The sequence below is a fragment of the Mastigoproctus giganteus genome, chromosome 14 (assembly GCF_048544385.1).
Source record: "Mastigoproctus giganteus isolate SK-2022 chromosome 14, ASM4854438v1, whole genome shotgun sequence".
NCBI lineage: Eukaryota > Metazoa > Arthropoda > Arachnida > Uropygi > Thelyphonidae > Mastigoproctus > Mastigoproctus giganteus.
In genome coordinates, this window is record NC_143588.1 from 80,562,904 (window position 1) to 80,583,718 (window position 20,815).

The window sequence follows — 20,815 nt, forward strand, 5'->3', positions numbered from 1 at the left end:
ATGTGGTACACACATTCAAATGAGATTCCTGTGATGATGGAAATGTACTGAACTGTCATTCATCGATTATCCATCACCAGATCATGCACACTCTCAACATATGGAGCAATGAATGTTGCAAGTCTTCCAACAGTGTGGGTCATCTTTCAGGCTCTCCCTCTTTCATTTAAATTCTGCTACCTACTTCTTAACCCTGAAATGAGAAGGGGGCCACCTTCCCCAATGTTGTAACTATATTTTCATGAATTGCCTTCGGCATTAGTCGCCTTTTTTACCCAATTATTGGATGATTGCATGGCGACTGATTTTGTCCATCTTTCCTCATTAAACTTTGTTGACTTCAGAAACTGTAATAAAAAAAAGAAGTTATTGAAACTGCATGAAACTTGGAGGATTACTATTATGAAGTGCTATAAACTAAATACAGAAGTTTTTAACAGTGTACCATTAACCTTTCATATTCAGGCTACAAACTTTTCAAACACCCCTCGTATCTCCTCTTATGCATTTTCTGGTAAAGCTTAAGGACATTATCAGCATTTAGTTTACTCAATCCATTTAAATCCTTAAATTCTGTAAGGATTTAAATGGATTTAAACAGGTCTCCTCACAGATGCGTAGTTCCAAGCACTGCAATTTGAACAGAAGTCTTTCATTGTAAGAGTAACCTTCTATGTTCTCGACTAATCTGATTGCCCTTCTCTGCACCCATTTCAAGAGATCCACATTCTTCCTAAAATAAGACTTCACGATGTGGCCTAACCATTGCCTCATACAATGGGATAATCACTGCCTTGTCCCTGCTATCAAAGTTCCTGTATATCACTGACAAAATGCCATAGACTCTCCTAGCAGCCTGTAAGTCAAGCTATACAATTACCCCTACCTAAATCTCTTTTATTCTCTACCACCTAACTCATATGTTATTCTGAAATTACTGCTGCCCATATGCAGCACCTTGCATTTACCATGTTAAATTTTGTGATGCCAAAATTATTTTATGCATTCTGTTATTTTTTCCCTGCATAAAAGTAGCTAATCAGACTGGTCAGACAAGATCTCCCCTTTGTAAACCGATGCTGTAATTTCTATATAACTCCATTCCTGTTAAGATGATCCTGCAATACTTCCTTAACCACTGACTTCATTATTTTCAAACATACAGGTCTTACTTTCCCTTTGTTCTCCCTTTATGAATAGGAGAGACATTTGTGCATCTACAATCTATAGGAACCTCCCCTGAATCCAAGGTTGCTCTCATAATTATGGCCAAAGGCCTGCTTACCTCTTCTGCTGTTTCTTTTAATATAATTGGATAAATCTCATCAGCCCTAAGTGACTTGTTTACTTTTAGCTTCAACATTGTCTTTTCCACTTTCTTCTCAATCAATTAACACAAAATCATTTAGCTCCTAGTTATAATTTGCTCTGGTATTATTCTGTATAATTTCTGGTATTCCCATCCCTAAAAACTTCTTTGCAAGTTAATGTTGATGCAAAATATTTATTAGGTTATCAGTAACCTGAACAGGATCACCAATAATTATACAGTTCATATCTAGTGGGCCAATGTGGCTCATCCCTTTCTTTCTAGTGTTAACAAACTCAAAGAATTCTTTGTATTTATAATTTGCAGTTGGCAACATTAGCTGGTCCCAATTTAAAGGAGGATTAAAGAAATTAGGAAGAATGGGCAAAAAAAAAAAAAAAAGGATATTTTTTTTTTTATATATATAAACTTTGCTTCCTGTTGTAAAAAGGCAATGTCCAAAAAACAAAATGTTCAAACCAGATACAAAATGTGTAATGATTAATCTATTTCATTGAAAGTATTACAAGTTAATTTGCAAGTTAGTGTTTCTGTTAAGGTGGATTGAGTTAATCCACTTCAATGGAAACATTTAAACAGTTTGGCAACATTTCAAGAAGTCTGTTTCTCATAAATTCCAACAGAGTGGGTTAAAATAATAGCCAAACTTAGAAATTATTTATAATGAATATAATTACATTAATTATATATACAATATTACTAATTACAGGTAAGCCTCGTATAACACGGTAGTTAGGTTCCTATAAAATGTCGTGTTTTGTGAAATCGTGTTATACGGGACTAAGAAAAGGTACAAAAGGGGGGGGTTACGTTCCAAAAACTAACAAAAATACACTATTTCATTAACAAAATGTTAACAAAACTACACTATTTTATTAATAAAACTAACAAAATATAAAATTCTAGATTTCGTGTATCTTCTGCTCTCTTTAAAAAAATCAGTAATCTGGTTTTGTTTGCTTTTGCTTGATAAAGCTTTGTGAATTTCATCATAAGGAACTAAGCATTTTTGAAGCTCCTTTTGAACTTTGGGCTCCTTTCATTCAACAATCTGCATTCAAAAAATAAGATTCTAATTGTTAGTCTAACTTTATGCCTTTGCGTATGCTTTTTAGTGTAAAATTTGGACGTTTAGAATTTATCTGTGCTATCATCCTTTGAATCAGGAGCATATTGTTGAGGCATATTTTATTAACTTGTAGCATTTTCAATACAGTACTTAATTGGTGCACATGGTGCATGAGCATCACTTGTATTTCTTATCCATAACTTTTTTTTTTTTTTAACAACAGACTTTTTTGGATTAAAAAACTTCATAAATCATTTGCTTGATTTCCCCACTTCTAGCCTATTTTAAACAATGACTATAATTATATCTTTTTAATAACTTTAACTAATAAAAATTACTAAAGTTAAATGTCTGTATTGTTCCAACACCTTATTTGCTAATATCAAGACCTACTAACAAATAGTTAATAACTGCTTTCACTCCCCTTGGTTATGAGTATGATACCATGTAACTTGTAACTGCTGTGTAAATATAACCAATTATGTTAACCCATGGTAGCACCTAGTAATAAATATATACAGGTTTCTAATCTTTTGTCTCAAAAGTGAATTTCTATCATGAAACGTGTCAACTTTCAACATAATATTATCATCCTAGACTTCATTTGAACCACCCGCAGTGTGTGTGCATGTTTCTCCGGTGTTATTGCTTAATTTTTGATACTGTTAAAACTTTCATTCATCATTAATACATTTCTTTCATTAATACTAACCCTTAACTTAATATGGTGCTGATTCTCAAAGTGCAAGACAAATTGCCCACTTGTACTAGTTTTACTTCACCCATGGTCATGAGTATTTCAATACCTTTCAACATCTGTTCAGCAGTAATCTTACAAATACATAACCTATTATGTTTTGTTTATACAATTAATTTTTAAATTCTGATAGCTGTCTGACAGACAGCTATCAGAATTTTATTATTAATACCTTTGAATAGTATAGTTTGAATTGTATACTCAAAGGTATTATATATACTCATAATGCCTTTGAGTATATAATAATTAATGTATAATCAATTTTTAATATTAGTATTAGTAGTTTAAATGATGCAAGAATGCTAGCTTATACAGAATCAGCAAAAAAAAAAAAAAAAAACTTGCCATCTATCCCCCAACAGTTTGGCTAGTTCTGCCTTGAATTCATTCAAACTATCCACTTCCATAACATATTGAAGCTTCTGCCAATCAAACATCCATTCACTAAAGGCAAACTTCTGCACATCTATTCTGCAACCATCCTTATTGAATTTGAATATATGCCTTCATATGCATAGTCTGAGCCAGAAGAAGAATCCCATCAGCACTGAATTTGCTCAACCATTAAAAGCCTTAAACACCACAATCACATTGCCTCATAGGTGCCTAGTCTCCAGATGCTGCAATTTGCAGAACCCTTTTATTCCCTTCACCAATCTCATTGCCTTCTATTCCAGTAGATCTACATCCATCTGAAAAATGGGGCCTCCAGACCTGTATGCAGCCTGATCATTTCCTTGTACAATGGGATAATCACCTCGTTATCCCTGATAGCAAAATTCCTGTAAATCATTGATGGTCTACTGTCCTGGCAGCTGGTCTGCACTGTCAGAGAACGTAACGTCTGACTGACCAATTACCTCCAGGTCTTTTTTCATTTTCCACTACCCTGAGCGCAGTACTATACAGTTCGTATGTTAATTTGGGACTACTGCTACCCATATGCAGTATTTTGCATTTGTCAATGCTAAAGCTTAATTGCCATTTCTCAGCCCAACTGCCTAATTTTTCTAGATCTTGCTGCATTAGCCCTGATTACTATGATTAACCACTCTGCAAACTTTGTATCATCTGCAAACTTAGACATTAAGATTGATACCTTCATAAGAAACCAACAATGCATCCAGCGCCAAACCCTGGGAGATTCCACTGATAACATCTACAAAGAGCAGTGTCCATTAACAATAACACTTGTCTTCTCCCACTCAACCATCCCTTTTTCCATAGCAGTAACTTGTCCTTGATGCAACACTGCTCCAATATGTAGCGATCTAATAGAGCAAGCTTATCTGCAAAAAGATCTAAACCTCCCAAGCACTTCCTAATTCAGTTCACAAATATACGTGGTATCGATTCTAATCTCAACGATGTCCATTTCCACTTGCAGTCTGCCAAACCCCATGTACTTTTTCTGACAGAATCTCAGTTATCGGTTGATTCAACTACTGCTCATCTCAGATGCCCAAATTATTCGCTGTATGATTCCTTTGGCCTCAAAGGTGGTATTTGTGCAAATGTCCGTTCTGATATTCCCTGTCAGAGACTTGGCAATTTGGAATCTCCTCTGCCTTACAATCTCTCTACATCATTGTGTCAAATTCATCTGTTGTCTCTACCGTTCTCCCAACTCCACTAATCACTTGGAGCTCTTTGACTTCCTCTCTTTGCAACTTGACTTTCCCCAGTCCAACTTTCCTAACAGTGAGGTAATTTTCCTTGGTGATTTTAATGTTCACGACTCCAGCTGGCTTCCGATTTCTATTCAAACCGACCCAACTGGTCGAGATGCTGAGGCTTTTGCAATTACTAATGACCTTGGACAGATTGTTCATTTACCTACAAGAATACCGGACAATCCTAATCATACAGCCAATACGCTTGATCTTTTTCTCACAAACAACCCTTCTAAGTACACGGTCGAAGTGAGAGGTCCTTTAGGCACTTCAGATCACAACTTGGTGATTGTCTCTTCTCCAATGGAAGCTTTATCTCATGGCTATTCCCAACCTCGTGTTGTTTGGCATTACAAAAATGCAAAATGGGATGACCTGCGAGACTTCTTTTCTTCTTTTCCTTGGTCGGATTACTGTTTCAAATCTTCTGATGTCAACGTTTGCTCAGATCGTATAAATGTGCTAAGGCTGTTCAAGAGAAGAATGTTGCATATCGTAATTGGCTTGTTTCTAATTCTTCAGTTTCATTTCTGCGTACACCAAAGCTCGTAACAATTGTAAAGCAGTTATTAATTAGTCCAAACTAGAGTTTGAACAGGCTAAGAGTAGAAAACTTGCTTCTTACCCTAATGGTAGCCGAGCATTCTGGTCTCTTGCCAAAGTTATTGGCTGCAACTTTTGCCCATCTCTGCTCCCACCTCTGTCCAAACAAGATGGTTCTGTTGTCACTTCAGCCAAGGATAAAGCTGACCTGCTAGCATCCCATTTTTCTTCCAACTCATGTATTAATGATCTTGGTAAAACACCTCCCACCATTCCCAACACACTCCATTCAATGCCCCGTGGCCTTCCGTCAAAAGGATGTCAGAAGGATTTTGACGAATCTTGATGCTAAGAAAGCTCCAGGTCCCGATGGTATTTCTCTACTTGTTCTCAAAACCTGTGTTCCTGAACTTACTCCTATTCTTTGCTGCCTTTTTTTCACTTTCTTATTCCAAAAGTGTTTTTCCTTCTGCTTGGAAATTTGCTCATATGCAGCCAGTTCCTAAAAAGGGTGACAAATCCCTCCCATCCAATTATCAACCCATTGCAATTACTTCTACTCTTTCTAAAGTAATGGAGAAATCAATTAACTGCCAACTCTTAAACTACCTAGAAACCTTCCGTCTGATCAACGATCGCCAGTATGGATTCCGTCAGAGTCGATCCACTGGTGATATTCTGGCTTATGTTACCCATTTATGGACTAATTCAATGGAAAGGTTCGGTGAAACACAAGTAGTTGCTCTTGACATCTCAAAGGCTTTCGATCGTGTTTGGCATAAAGGTCTTCTAAACAAGCTTCCATCTTATGGTTTGCCAACTGTTTTTAGTAATTGGTTATCCAGTTTTCTCTCTGATCGCTCACTGAGGGTGATGGTAGATGGCTCTCTGTCTTCTAACTTCTCCACTAATGCCGGTGTCCCCCAAGGTTCAGTTCTTTCCCCCACTCTTTTCCTCTTATATATTAATGACCTTCTTCCATTGACTGGAAATCGTATCCATAGTTTTGCCGATGATAGCACATTGCATTCCACTTTCCAATTTGAGAAACCTTGTTTTGCTCAATCAGCTTCAACTTCTCGAAAATCTGCTACCAATTCCCTAAATGCCGATCTTCAGGTAATTCTTCAGTGGGGCAAAGACAACTTAGTTGATTTCAACCCTTCTAAAACTCAGTCTTGTCTTATATCTCGCAAAAAGGATTCTTCTGCTCCTATGCTTATCTTTAGTGACACTCCGATTTCTAGGCAAAATAATATATCTCTTTTGGGGATTACCCTGACTTCCAATCTCTCTTGGCACAAGCACATTACAAATATTGCTTCCTCTGCATCTAAAAAACTTGGTTTTCTCTTTCACTCTCCGCATTACTTTTCTTCCAAACAGCTGCTCACTCTGTATAAATAACAAATCGCCCTGGCATGGAATATTGTTCCCACATCTGGGGTGGTGACCCCAAAACCTCTCTCAGGCTTCTTGATTCCATTCAGAAGAGGGCAGTTAGGTTAATTAATGATTCATCTCTAACAGAGTTTCTCCACTAACTGTCTCATAGACATACTGTTTCTGCTACATGTCTCTTCTACAGATACTTCCACAGGCACTGTTCTTCTGAATTGGCTTCTATAATTCCCGCTTTCTCTTTCAAAACAGTCCGAACACGTGCCTCCACCAGCCAACATCCATTTACTGTCCAATTCCAAACTCACAGAACCAACTTTTCATCTTCCTCGTTTATTCATTCAACTGCCGTTTTCTGGAACAACCTTCCTTCATACGTATTTCCTGAAAATTACAGTTTACAGAAGTTCAAGTCCAATGTCAACAAATATCTTCTTTCGTCTTCTCAACCTGCAACCCAAGCACGGTACTAAGTACTATAGGTTCTAATATACTTGAATATTTTACTGTTATTTACAAAGGCACAATTATTTTGCAAAGATGAGTCACTAAAAGGTAAAGTGAAGTAGGGGCGTGAAAGAAGGAGAGTAAGAAGACTGGATCATGTAATCAATATTACATCATGAAAAGTGAGTCTGGCTCTGTAGAAAGTGTTAACTACTTTCTTTTTGCTTTCATAAATTTTATTATTTGTCTTTCCTATTGAATTATTGTTAATGCATAATTTTTGTAAATTCACCTTTCATTATGAACAATAAATGAAAAAAAACAAAAAAAAAAAACTACAATTTTTAGTTTTGTAAAGGACCAGAAAGTGTTAAAAACACTGGACAAAAGAGTTCTGTTGTATCATCAAGTAAAAACAAACACCTCAATCAGACCACCTCATAGATGTCTAGTCTCCAGATGCTGCAAAACTGAAAAACATAAGTTCTGCACAGTTTGCAGAACTGAAGCCTTTCTTGGTAAGAGCATCCCTTTATTCCTCACCAATCTCATTGCCCTTCTCTGTATTCTTTCCAAAAGCTCTACATCCTACCTAAAATGAGGCCTCAAGACCTATATGCAATACTCAAGATATGGTCTGACCATTGACTTATACAAATGAGATAATCACCTCCTTATCCCTGCTAGCAAAATTCATGTATATCATCGACAAAACCCCATGAGCTGTCCTGGCAGCCTTTCTGCACTGCTCAGAGAACTTCATATCTGATTGCACAATTACCTCTGGATCCTTTTCATTCTCTACCACCCTGAGTATAGTACCACACAATTGATATGTTACTCTGGGTTACTGCTAGTAAAGTGCTGCCCATATGCAGTACTTTACATTTGTCAATGTTAAACTTAAGTTGCCACCTCTCGGCCCATCTGCTCAACTTTTCTAGATCCTGTTGCAGTAGCATATCATTACTGTCATTAAGCACCCTGCCAACCTTTGTACCATCTACAAACTTGGACATTAAGCCTGATGTGCCATTGATATCACTGATAAATATAGAAAACAACAATGAGCCAAAACCAAACCCTGGGAAACTCCACTAATAACACTGGTAATCAGCGTCCACTGATTACCACTCTGTCTTTTCCCACTCAACCATCCTTTTATCCATTGTAGCAACTTGATGCCTTAATGCTCCAATTTGTGCAGTAGTCTTCCATGTGCAACAGTATCAAAAGCTCTGACACATATTGCTGATATTATACTTTGATACTACTGCAGATGTCATTAATCAAGAATTAGTTAAGGAAATCAAAGATTTTGATTTCCTTAACTTAATTTACTTCTACAGATATTTCAAATGAGGATGAACTTGTCCTTTATATAAGATATATAGATAAAAATCAGAAACTGTAAGAGGCATTTGTATTCATAATTCCTCTCCAAAACTCAACAGCTACAGAGTACTTTGATAAGTTAGTGAGTGATATGAACAAGTTATTCTTGCCATGAAAGGCTGGTAATTGGTTAGTAGGCAGTGGAGCTGTTGTTGTTTTTTGGTGCAAGGGCTACTTAGGCCATATTGCACCTATCAACATTATTGCAACCTATCAACAGTCATGCATAGTGACTTATGACATTAGTCAAAAACAATCATATAATTTTATGTGTTTAATAAAGTGAAAAAACTCCAGCAGATTAGGGTCGTTACCTATGATGTGGCAGATTGTCAAGGGTTCTTTAAGGTTTGGAAGAAAACTAAATGAGACTTGGCAGGCAGTGGTGTATAAAACACACTCAACAAGAATATGCTTCATTGTAAGCAGAGAGTTGCACTGTGTGCATTGTGGAAGATCATTACCTAAAAAATGCTACAAAGAATCCAGAAAACCCTGAGGCCTATCGACCAATCGCACTGCTCCCAGTAGTTAGCAAGCTGTTTGAAAGATGCTCCATAAAAGAATAACAAATCACTATGAAATAGCAGGCCTCCAAGCTGCAAACCAGCATGGCTTCAGACCGGGGACATCAACTGTGGATGCACTGGAGAACCTGCTCAAGATAGTGCAGGACTGCAGACAAAGGTACCTGCTGCTCATCTCTGTTGACTTTGCCGGGGCGTTTGACTCACTTTGGCGGCCAAGCGTCCTGGTGAGGCTGAGGGAGGCCTGAGTGCTGATCAACTTGTATAAAGTCATCGAAAGTTATCTAACCCAAAGAAGAGTGGAGATAAACGTGCAGTACCAGAAACTTACGAGAGAGGTGCACAGAGGATGTCCGCAGGGCTTGGTTCTGGGGCTACTCCTGTGGAACATGGTCCTCGATGAGTTCCTGGAAATGGACCTGGGACCGCACGTGTTCGCAGATGACCTTACCTTGCTCCAGGGCCCAACTGGAGACATTAGCAAACCGAGAACTACAGTGGCTACAACAATGGGCTTCCAAAAACCAATTAAGAATTTCACCAGAAAAGACCTCATCAATCCTCCTCAAAGTGAAACTACAATTGCGGCTGTCCCCACAAATCAAAATTGAAAATGTCACAATAAAATTCGCGAGAAAGCTAAAGTACTTAGGCATAATCCTGGATAATAACTTGTCTTTCCAGCAGCACCTGAAATACATCCAGAGAAAAATCGGGAACTACTCTGGGATGGTAGCCAGGATCACAAAGAAGGACTGGGGTCTCAAAAAAGAGAACCCTGTCAATATACTACAAAACTTCCCTACCAGCAATTACCTATGCAGCAGCGGTGTGGCTTCCCAAAACAGCACTGGCTGTGAACAGAACACGTGAAATGATCCAAAGGACCATATTACTCACAACAATGCAAGCTTGCAGCACAGTAAGCACCCCAGCACTGCAGGTGCTTGCCAGAGTGCTCCCCATGGATCTGGAGGTTATCCAGGCGGGGTTGATGTTCCTGCTGTTCAGGGAGTGGCTGCCACCCACCAAGACTATATGACTGATCCGGTGAACAGCCTAAAGAATGAAAAAGTCAGGTTACAGACCCACCTCCTAAATCTTTGGCAGAGAAGATGGACCGAGACCACCAAGGGTGAAGTGACAAAAAAATTCCTACCGGACATCCGCAAGATATATCCAAAACAACCAGTGTGGTACTTCACAGGGTACCATATGACAACACTGTTAACAGGACATGGCCCATACAATGAAAAGCTTTTCGGGCTGGGCCTCACCAACGATTCCAGCTGTACATGCGGAGAGAGCGAAAGCTGGAGCCACATAGCTTATGAATGTCCACGATATGAGAACTTCAGAGGGATTCTCATAACAAGAATCAGATACCTTCCAAAGGGATTGGAGTCCTACTTCCTGGACTCAGAGGAAGAATACAGGGTGCTCTTCCTCTTCGCACAGGATCTATTTGCCAGGAGGAAAATGCTAATAGCAATCTACAGCAATCAACACAGAGACTGACAAGAAATGCTACCAGATGAAACAGAAAATCAAAATTTGAGGACATCCGACTCGACCAAGTGGAACGCTAACAACTGGAAGAGACGTTAGGATGGGGATTACCCCATGAGTGACACTGAAAACAAAGAAGAGACTAAAAGCAGTACACTGATCACTGGAGGAGAGACCAGGATGGGGATTTCCCCCATGAGTGACACCGAAAACTGAGAAGAGACTAAAAACAGCATAACTGCCAACAGACTAATGGCGACCTGAAGAGGGCACCCTAGCTCCCTTCACCTTTTATTCCCACATCCTTGGGTGAGGAGACAACCTTCATTGCCTCCCCTCATCACCACCCCACATCATCTACTCTGTTGGGGCATGGGCATGCCTCACTGAAAACTGGGGCTACCTATCCTATTGGTCCCATATTTCTGTCTCTCACCCCCCAGTCTTCTGTCTTCCCTCACCTCTATCTTTACGCTAGCAAAACCTGCACACAACAAAAACTTAATGTTTTTGTTGTGTGCAGCTTTTAACATTAGCAACGTAAAACATTTCAGCAAACACTTTAATAATAATGAAGCAGTTTCAATAAATTTGATGAAAGATGATATGAGTTCAAAGTTGTGAGGAAACATTTAAACATATATGATCTTTTTGAAAGAACAATGAGTAATAAGGGCAGGTTTCCATTTCTCTCAAAACTGCATGAAATTGTAGCAATTTTACCAGCAAGTATTGCATCATGTGAACGAAGTTTTAGTCAAATTAATCTAATAAAAGGGAAGTTGAGATCAATCAATGAATCCCTACATTTTAATTAATTATTGATAATACATATGAACAGCCCTTCTCTGCAGGACTTCATTCCAGATAAATCAGTGGATAAGTGATATTTTGCAACCACAAAAAGACACACTGGTGGACATAAGAAGCCCTTATGTAAATGAACTGCAAGTGTTAAAGGTGTACATTTTAAATCCATGTAAAGGAAATGATATTTCTCTATAATTATGTGTAAGGTGTAGTAAGAATTAAAGAATGATATTTTTTTTGTTTTGTTATCATCTTATCTTATCTTCCTTCATGGATTAGGCGATCTGCCTGTTCCAATCTCGAAGAGGTCTGCCCATCTTTTCTTTGGTCTTCCTCTGTCTCTTTTTTCCTTTTGCTCTATATGTATAAGCTAATTTAGGGAATCTGTTATCTTCCATTCTTTCTACATGTTCTTTCCATCTTTGTCTATATTTTGTTATCATAACATTTAATTTTTTAAAACATCACCTATAAAAATGTACATAAAAATTAGACCAATACTATGGACCAGCAATTATTTTTTGTGGATAGTAGACCTAAGTTGTATTTCTAGAGCCCAGATCCAAACAAACTGGTCAGACAAGATCACCCCTTGACAAACCCATGCTATGACTGACATCTAGAACTGCATTCCTGTCTAGATGGTCCTGCATTAATTCTTTAAACAGTGACTTCATGTTTTTTCAATGTAACAGAAGTTCAGCTAACAGGTCCACATCCCCTGTCCATGGGGATGTCCCCTGAATCCAAGGATGCTCTCATAATTAAGGCAAAGGTTTTGCTTACCTCCTTTGCTGCCTCCCTCAATCTGCCTTCGCTTGCCTAACATCCTTTGTGACTTGATTGCAAACTACCATAGGCTTCTGCATCACCCGATAATTGATAAACATCCAATGCATTTTTCTCCTCTACGTGTCTCATACGTTCATCTGACATCCCTTTAGGTCTAAGCATTGAATGGTATTTCTTAGTTGATATGAAAAGCCTAATAGCTTCTATAATTATTTCATTCAATGCTTCCCATTTAGAATTTGCTAATGGTAACATCACCAGTGGATCCAAATGCATAAAATTTAAAACTGTCTGAGACCACTGTAGTCACCTTTATGAAAGCAAAAAACACTTTCCTTTACTATTGGTGGTAGTTACATGATTAAGTAAATCCCACATCAATACACTGTGTTCACTGTCACCTAGTAGTTCTTTTATCTGGGGATTCTTAATACATGAGTAATCAATGCTGATAATCACATCAAGAATATTACTCTCTCTTGTGGTCTCTCTAATATGTTGCTGCAGAAAACAGTCATCTAATAAATCCACAAAAGTTTTGCTAGTGTGTGTGTGTGACCAACCCACAAGTTCCAGTCAATATCTGGAAAGTTAAAATCCCACAAAAGACATTCTGATTTAATAGTCCTCTGTATTATTGATTGTTGTACCCATCAGTCATTAGGCCTATAACACACTCCTATTCATTTTTGCTTTCCCAATGCTTATGTCACACCAAACTGACAACACTGCACTAGACACCCACGTCAACTGAATGCGCTGCCTTAAATTTTATGTGCTTTTTAAGTAACAGCATAACCCCTCCTCTATCCTGTCGGTACACACTGAACAGATGTTAGCTTAATATCTGTTCCAGGGAAAATAATAGTGTCGCTGGTGAAAGAAGTAATGCAGGACCATCTGAACAGGAATGTAATGCAGGACCATCTGGACAGGAATGTAATTATACTGCAATCACAGCAGATTTGTTCAGGAATGGTCTTGTCTAACAGATATGAAAGGTTGCTATGATGTAGTGACCAAGGAACTAGTTGCAAAAATAATTTTGAAATCATGTACTTGGATTTCAGGAGGGCTTTTGTTACTGTTGCTCATAAAAGACTGCTCAATGGCATCAAGGGCAAGTTACTGCTGTGGATAAAGACAGAGAGTGGTTATCAATGGGCACTGCTCTTCATGAACTAATGTTATTAGTGTCCCCTGTGCTCACTAATAACATTAGTGACATTAACTAATAACATTAGTGAGCACAAGGGACAGCAATCTATTTCCATGTTACAAATCCCCCAAGGGTTCAGTGCTGGGCCAATTGTTGTTTTCAATATTTATTAACAATACTGATAAAGGTATAACAGGCATAATGTCTATGTTTGTAGATGATACAAAGGTTGGCAGGGTGGTTAATGACAGTAATCAGGATGAGTTACTGCAACAAGAGCTAAGAAAATTGGGTTGATGGGCTGAGAAATGGCAGTTGAAGTTTAATATCGACAAATTCAAGTTACTGTATATACAGTAGCAGTAATCCCAGAGTAACTTATCAACTGTGTGATACAAACTCGGGGTAGTGGAAAATGAAAAGGACCTGGATATAATTGTGCAATCAGATATGAAATTATCTGAGCAGTGCAGATATGCTGCCAGGGCAGCTCACAGGGTTTTGTTGATGATATACAGAAACTTTGCTAGCATGGATAAGGAGCTGATTATCCCTTTGTACAAGGTTAGGTCCAATCTTGAGTACTGGATACAGGTCTGAAGGCCTCACTTTAGGAAGGATGTAGATCTGCTGGAATGGATGCAGAGAATGGCAGCCAGATTGATGAAGGAAACAAAAGGGTGCTCTTACCTAGAAAGGTTCGAGTAATGCAAATAGCAGCATCTGGAGAGTAGGCACCTGCAGAGAGATCTGATCGATGTGTTTAAAGCCATGAATGGATTGAGTAAGCTGAATGTTAATAGCATTCTTCCTCTTACTGAAACACACACAAGGGAGCACAAATTCAAATTGAGGAAGGATGGTTGAACGACAGATAAGCAGAAGTTTGCCTTCAGCCAATGTGTGGTTGATTGTTGGAATAAACTTCAATCTGTTATTGTGGAAATGGGTGGTTTGAATAAATTCTAAGAACTAGGCAAATTCTTGGAGAGTATGGATGGATGAAGTGTTTTTTCTTTCTTTTTTTTTTTTTTTTTTTTTTTTTGGTTGATGCTATATAAGATTGCTTTCTTGCATCATCTGCCACTACTACTCCTTATATTCAAATTCTGCATCCGAGCAACATCACATCTCTAACCCCACAATGTCTGCATTTGATACTGTTGCATATAGAAGACTACAGTACAAACTGGAGCAGTATGGCATTAATGGCAATTTGCTACAATGCATAAAAGGAAGGTTGAGTGGGAGAAGACACAGAGTACTAATCAATGCACACCGCTCTTCGTGGACTAATTTTAGTGTAGGCCCCAGGGTTCAGTGTTGGGCCCATTGTTTTGTATATTTGTCAATGATATTGATGAAGGTATATCAGGCTTAATGTCCAAGTTTGCAGATGATACAAAGGTTGGCGGGGTTGTTATGGGGACAGTATGCTACTGCAACAGGATCCAGAAAAATTGGGCAGATGGGCTGAGAAGTGGCAACTGAAGTTTAACATTGACAAATGCAAAATACTGCATATCAGTAGCAGTAACCCCAGGGAAATGTACCAATTGTATGGTACTACACTCAGAGTGGTAGAGAATGAAAAAGACCTGGGGGTAATTGTACAGTCAGATATGAAGTTTTCTGAGCAGTGCAGACAGGCAGCCAAAGCAGGTCATGAGGTTTTGTCAATGATGTACAGGATTTTTGCTAGTAGGGAAAAGGAGGTGATTATCCCTTTGTATAAGGCAATGGTCAGGCCACACCTTGAGTACTGCGTACAGGTCTGGAGGCCTCATTTTAAGAAGGATGTAGACTGTTTGTTATTTTGTTTTTAGGAGCATTGGCAACTAAGGCCATATTGCTCCGGGATATGAAGTGGTCATTCCCTGACCTTTCCGCATCCTCTGTATTTGGTGGTCACGGGCTCGAACCCCAGTCTAGAAGGATGTAAAGTTACTAGAATGAGTACAGAGAAGGGCAACAAGACTGGTGCGGGGAACGAAGGGGGCTTGCTGCATCTGAAGACTAGGCACCTGCAAGGTGATCTGATTGAGGTGTATAAGGCCCTGAATGGTTTGAGCAGTCTCAATGCTGATGGTATTCTTAGTCTTGCTCAGATTATGAACCTGAGGGGGCATAAATTCAAATTGAGGAAAGACAGTTGTAGAACAGACGTGTGGAAATTGCCTTTAGCCAGCAGGTGGTTGATTGCTGGAACAAACTTCCATCTGTTGTTGTGGAGGTTAACAGCTTAAATAAACTCGAGGAAGAACTGGACAAACTCTTTGAGCAAATGGATGGGTGAAATGGGATTTTTTTTTTTTTTTTTTTTTTGGCTGATGCTGTATAAGCTTGCTTTCTTGCATGTGTGTACTAATGCTAATTTGATGAGCACTAAGTATTTATGTATTTTTTCTTATTGCATGTATTTCTTTTATTTTTTATAAACTGGTAATATTTAATCTTTTAGTTTTCAATAAAAATTACAAAACTTCAAAATATTTGTTTCATGTTTTAGTGACACTGTAAACAAAATAAAAAAGCAATGTTAAATAAGGTTCTCTAAAAAAAAAAAAAAAAAAAATTATTCACTGTCATTTTATTTAAAATGTCATTACTCTACCAAAATATTTTTTTTAACAAAACCTGCAAACATCAGAGGTAAAAACTATAGCAGTATATGAAACTGCTCCATCATAGCTGAAGTAAACAAAAATAATGTATTGCTTGTTCATAAACATATTTATAAATAGTCATGCTTGATTTCAAATTGTTTAACAAGTCTGCAGTTTCTAACTCACCTGCCCAGTTTTTTTTTTTTTAATTACTTTGATTGTTTTTTTAAGTAGAATGCCAGTTTGACACTTGTACAGGATTCTAAAAACCAATACTATTTCAAATTCGGTTTTTTTTTTGGGGGGGGGGTGAATTCTGGCAACTAATTTCAATAAGAAAAGCACAGCAATCTATTTCCATGTTACAAATCAAAACATTATAATTTTACCTACACATGATCCAAATGTAATTTTACAAATTATAATTGTATCCAAATGTAATTTTACCTTACAGATAATCAAAAAAGTATCTAGCAAACAGATTCTATGATTATGATTATAAAATGCAAGCTGGTTTTCTCAATGAATTACTGTATCGAGTGTAGTTATTCAGTAAGCTCAATGTTCATGAAATCCTTTCTCAGGCTACACACAAGAAGATATAAATTTAAACTGAGTAAGGATGGCTGCAGGGAAAGATGTGCGAAATTTGCCTTCAGCTAGCGGTTGTTGACTGTTGGAACAAATTTAAATTTGATGTTGGAGGGATGGACAGATATATGAGAAGTGTGCTTTTTTTTTGTTTTTTTTTTTGATGATGTTATATCATTCATTATTACTAACAATGTAGTGGAAGGAAGCCTGAGGCTTATGCTGTACCAGCTAAAAAAAAAAATTCCAAGTTACCCTGAGAGAGAGAGAGAGAAAGTCAGAAGTGGAAGGGAATCACCAAAAAAAGAGAAGAATGATGATATCCATCTCAGGACCCTGGGTGTTTTTTTTTTTTTTTTTTGTTATTTGGTTTTAAGAGCATTAGCAACTAAGGCCATATTGCTCCGGGAATATACGGTGGTCATTCCCTGACCTTTCCGCATCCTCCGTATTTGGTGGTGACTGGCTCGAACCCTGGTCTAATCAAGAAGCGTGTGCTAAGCACTGTTGCTCCTTCCCACCTGGCTACGGAAGCGCGACCCTGGGTGTGCCAAGCCCATATCCATCAGATGTGAACCCCTGGGGTAAGTGTGCTTTCTTTCATCGTTTGCCATTATTATTACTATCGTTCAAGTCCAGTCTTTGTTTCAACTCGGAGCTAACAGCTTAATGAGAGGTTATCATACCGAAAATGAGTAACAATAATAATTCTGAAAAAAAGAAAAGAAAAAAAAAAAAAAAACAGGAGAGAGAGAGAGACAAACAGCATATATTTATATGGTTGTTATTTAGAGGCTTTAAATGACACGACCTTCCAAACTGTTAATACGTTTAATTCCATACATATGAAATACTGACAGTTATGTCCAATATTAGCAATTACAATTACCTCAAATCCCGTAATTGCTTTAATAAGTGCACGAGCATCTTGTTCTACGCATTTTTCTATTTTCTGTATTGGCGCCATAATTTCCCTTTAAATTAACCATTTCCCAAAATAACCACGGGGTAGTCACCAATTGAAACAATTTGTAAACCACACTACTGCCCTCTTGCAATCTGAAATAAAAACATCCCATCATTTATCACCACATTTAGCAACCTCTGATAGATGGTGGACAGTATGCTACTCATGATGCTATATCGAAAAGACATGAGTTCAAGTACAGTAAGCCCTCGCTAATCCGGGGAAATTGGGGGTAAGATGTCATCTAGATTACAGGAGATTCCGGATTAGTGAAGCAAGAGATAGCCCTAAAAGACAAAAAAAGAAAAAAATTAGAACACAAATAAATGGGAAATTTAATGATATAGGCAGTGCTGATGAAAATAAATACAACAAAATCACTGTACAGCTTTATTTAAAAACTATAAAAAAAACAATAGTTTTATGTTGTTAATTGTCTTTTGTCTTTTTATACATTTATCAGGGGCGCTGGCGTCGCACACCAACGCAACTTGATCGTTGCTGAGAATGCCACTTATTTATTATTATTATTATTATTATTATTATTATTATTATTATTATTATTAGCCGTAGGGTGCAAGGAAGCCTGAGGCTTATGCTGCACCAGCCAAAAAAAAAATTGATTTACCTTAGGACCCAGAGAGAGAGTGGGAATGAAATCACAAATAAAGAGAAGAATGATGATATCCAGCTCGGAACCCTGGGTGAGCCACGCCCATACTCACCAGATGTGAGCCCCTGGGGTAAATTATATACAGCTACTTCCAGCAACACTTCTTTCGGCTTTTTTAATGTCTTTTTATTTAATACACTGCTTTTATCACTCCCCACATCGAATTTTAAAGGGATGTCTTTATAGATTCTTTTACTTTTTTAATATCTGGCACAGCATGTTGGCCAATACCAAATTATTCAATTCCAGTAACACCATTTTCAAGTTAAAGTGTTTTCTTTTCATGTCACTTTTTAATTCTTTAGAACACATAATCATAGAAAACATGTTAATTTATGTATACGTATAAGGAAGTACGCAAATGAAGCGATATAAGCAATAGCATCCGTCCGACTCAGAGGCAACAACGATATTGAACAACACGAAAGACAATGTAACGTACGTCCCATCTCTCTCTGCACAGTCAATCAGCACGCAATGAGAGATACTCATCTGCCTTCCTAAATCCCGTGTGTCTTTAAAAGTACTCGACTGTGAACAGAATTTTCATAATTCTATTCGGATTATACGACATCCGGATTAACTCTAACCGGATTGGTCATGGTAAACTGAACCAATCGCCGACGCAATTGAGAAATATTTCCCACCAGGACAGCACGACCTTAATGATCTTTATCAATACCATGTCAGAGATAATTGATCTGGGAAGAAGATTGTATGGTTATAACTTCCACATAATTATGGTTTCCATCCCCAAAAACACAGAAACAGTATAGGGATTATGAAAAATACCCTATCCTTTAATATGTGAAACTACATGAAAATTATAATGGCGAGAAGCAAATATTAGATGATATCGAGTATTAGGCTTTAATCGCGTCAACAACAATCTGGGGTAGATTTCTCACCTTTTTTTTTTTTTTTTTGTATGTGGACGCTGGAATTTTATTCTGTTCGTCCCAAAAGTTTTCGATTTTCAAAATTACTGTATATCCTTAATAACACACCAGGGCCTGCCCTGGCAGCCTGTCAGCATTGCTAAGAAAACTTCATGTCTGACTGCACAATTACTCCCAGGTCTTTTTCATTTTCTACCAACTTAAGTGTAGTACCACACAGTTGGTACGTTTGTCTGCGGTTACTTCTACCCATATGCAGTACTTTGCATTTTTCAATGTTAAATTCCAGTTGCACTTTTCAGCCCATCTGCCCAAAATTTTCTAGATCCTGTTGCAGTATCACACTGCCATTACTGTCATAAAGAACCCTGCCACCCTTTGTGTCATCTGCAAACCTCGATACTAAGCCTGATATACCTTCATCAATATCATTGATAAATAAACAAAACAACAGTGGACCCAACACCACACCCTGTGGGACTCCACTAATAACATTAGTCCACGAAGACCAGCACCCATTCATTACCACCGTCTGTCTTCTCCCACTCAACCGTCCTTTCATCCATTGTAGCAACTTACCGTTAATACCATTTTGCTCCAATTTGTACAGTAGTCTCCCATGTGAAAGAGTGTCAAAAGCTTTCCTGAAATGCAAGTATATGATATAAAAATTATTTTTTGCATCCAGTCCCTTTGTAACCACATCGTAATAACCAATCAAATTTGTCAGACAAGATTTTTCCTTAACAAACCCATGCTGTGTCTGAATTATTGTTGCAGTCTTGCCTAGATGATCCTGCAATGCATCTTTAACCAGTGACTCCATTATTTTATCCAGAACAGAAGTTAAACTAACAATCTGTAATTACTCGTGTCACCCTTCGATCCCCTTTGTGGGTTGGGAACACATTTGCACATCTCCAGTACGTGGGGATCTCCCCCGAGTCCAAGGATGCTCTCATAATTATGGCTAAGGGTTACCTTACATCCTTTGCCGCTTCCTTTAATATAACTGGATAGATTCCATCCACCCCAGGTGCCTTTCTTATGTTTAACTTCAACAATTTCTCTTCCACTTTGCTCTCAGTTATTACAAAATCATTAAGTATCCTGCTACAATTTGATAACCTTCTACCATTTTCAAACCATAATAACTCCTCATGTGTGAATGAAGATGCAAAATACTCATTCAGTTTGTTTGCTATCTGAGCAGGATCATCAACGGTCGAAACATCGATATCAAGTGGACCAATCAGATTCATCCCCTTCCTTTTAGAGTTTATATAAGTAAAGAAATCCTTGCTGTTTTTCTTAGCATCCTTTGCCAAAGGTTTCTCGTAATTTGCTTTCGCCTGCCTAACTTCCTTTGTGAATTGATTACAGACTAGCTTATATATATCATAGGCTTCTGTGTCGCTTGATAATTTAAAAGCAACCCATGCATTTTTATTCTCCGCCACGAATCTCATTAGTTCATTTGAAAACCATTTAGCCTAAACCTTGAACAATATTTCTTAATAGGTATGAAACGGTTAGTAGCTTCCACTATTAATTCCTTGAATGCTTCCCACTTAGAATTGCTGTTGGTAACATCAGCAGTTGGTCCCACTGTACAGAATTTAAAAGCTGTCTGAGACCACTGTAGTCACCTTTACGGAAGCAAAAAC

The 20,815-nt window shown here is 37.9% G+C and overlaps 1 protein-coding gene across 1 annotated transcript in view; it reads right to left on the reverse strand.

Annotated features, from left to right (window-relative positions):
* Window positions 1-17,612, reverse strand: part of LOC150075288 (gamma-tubulin complex component 5-like) — a 110,728-nt gene extending 93,116 nt beyond the window's left edge. The window contains exon 1 of the mRNA XM_090388433.1: window positions 17,499-17,612. Coding sequence (XP_090244559.1) covers window positions 17,499-17,576 — 78 coding nt within the window. The 5' untranslated portion in view covers window positions 17,577-17,612. The remainder of the gene's footprint in view (window positions 1-17,498) is intronic.
* Window positions 17,613-20,815: the final 3,203 nt, after the last annotated feature.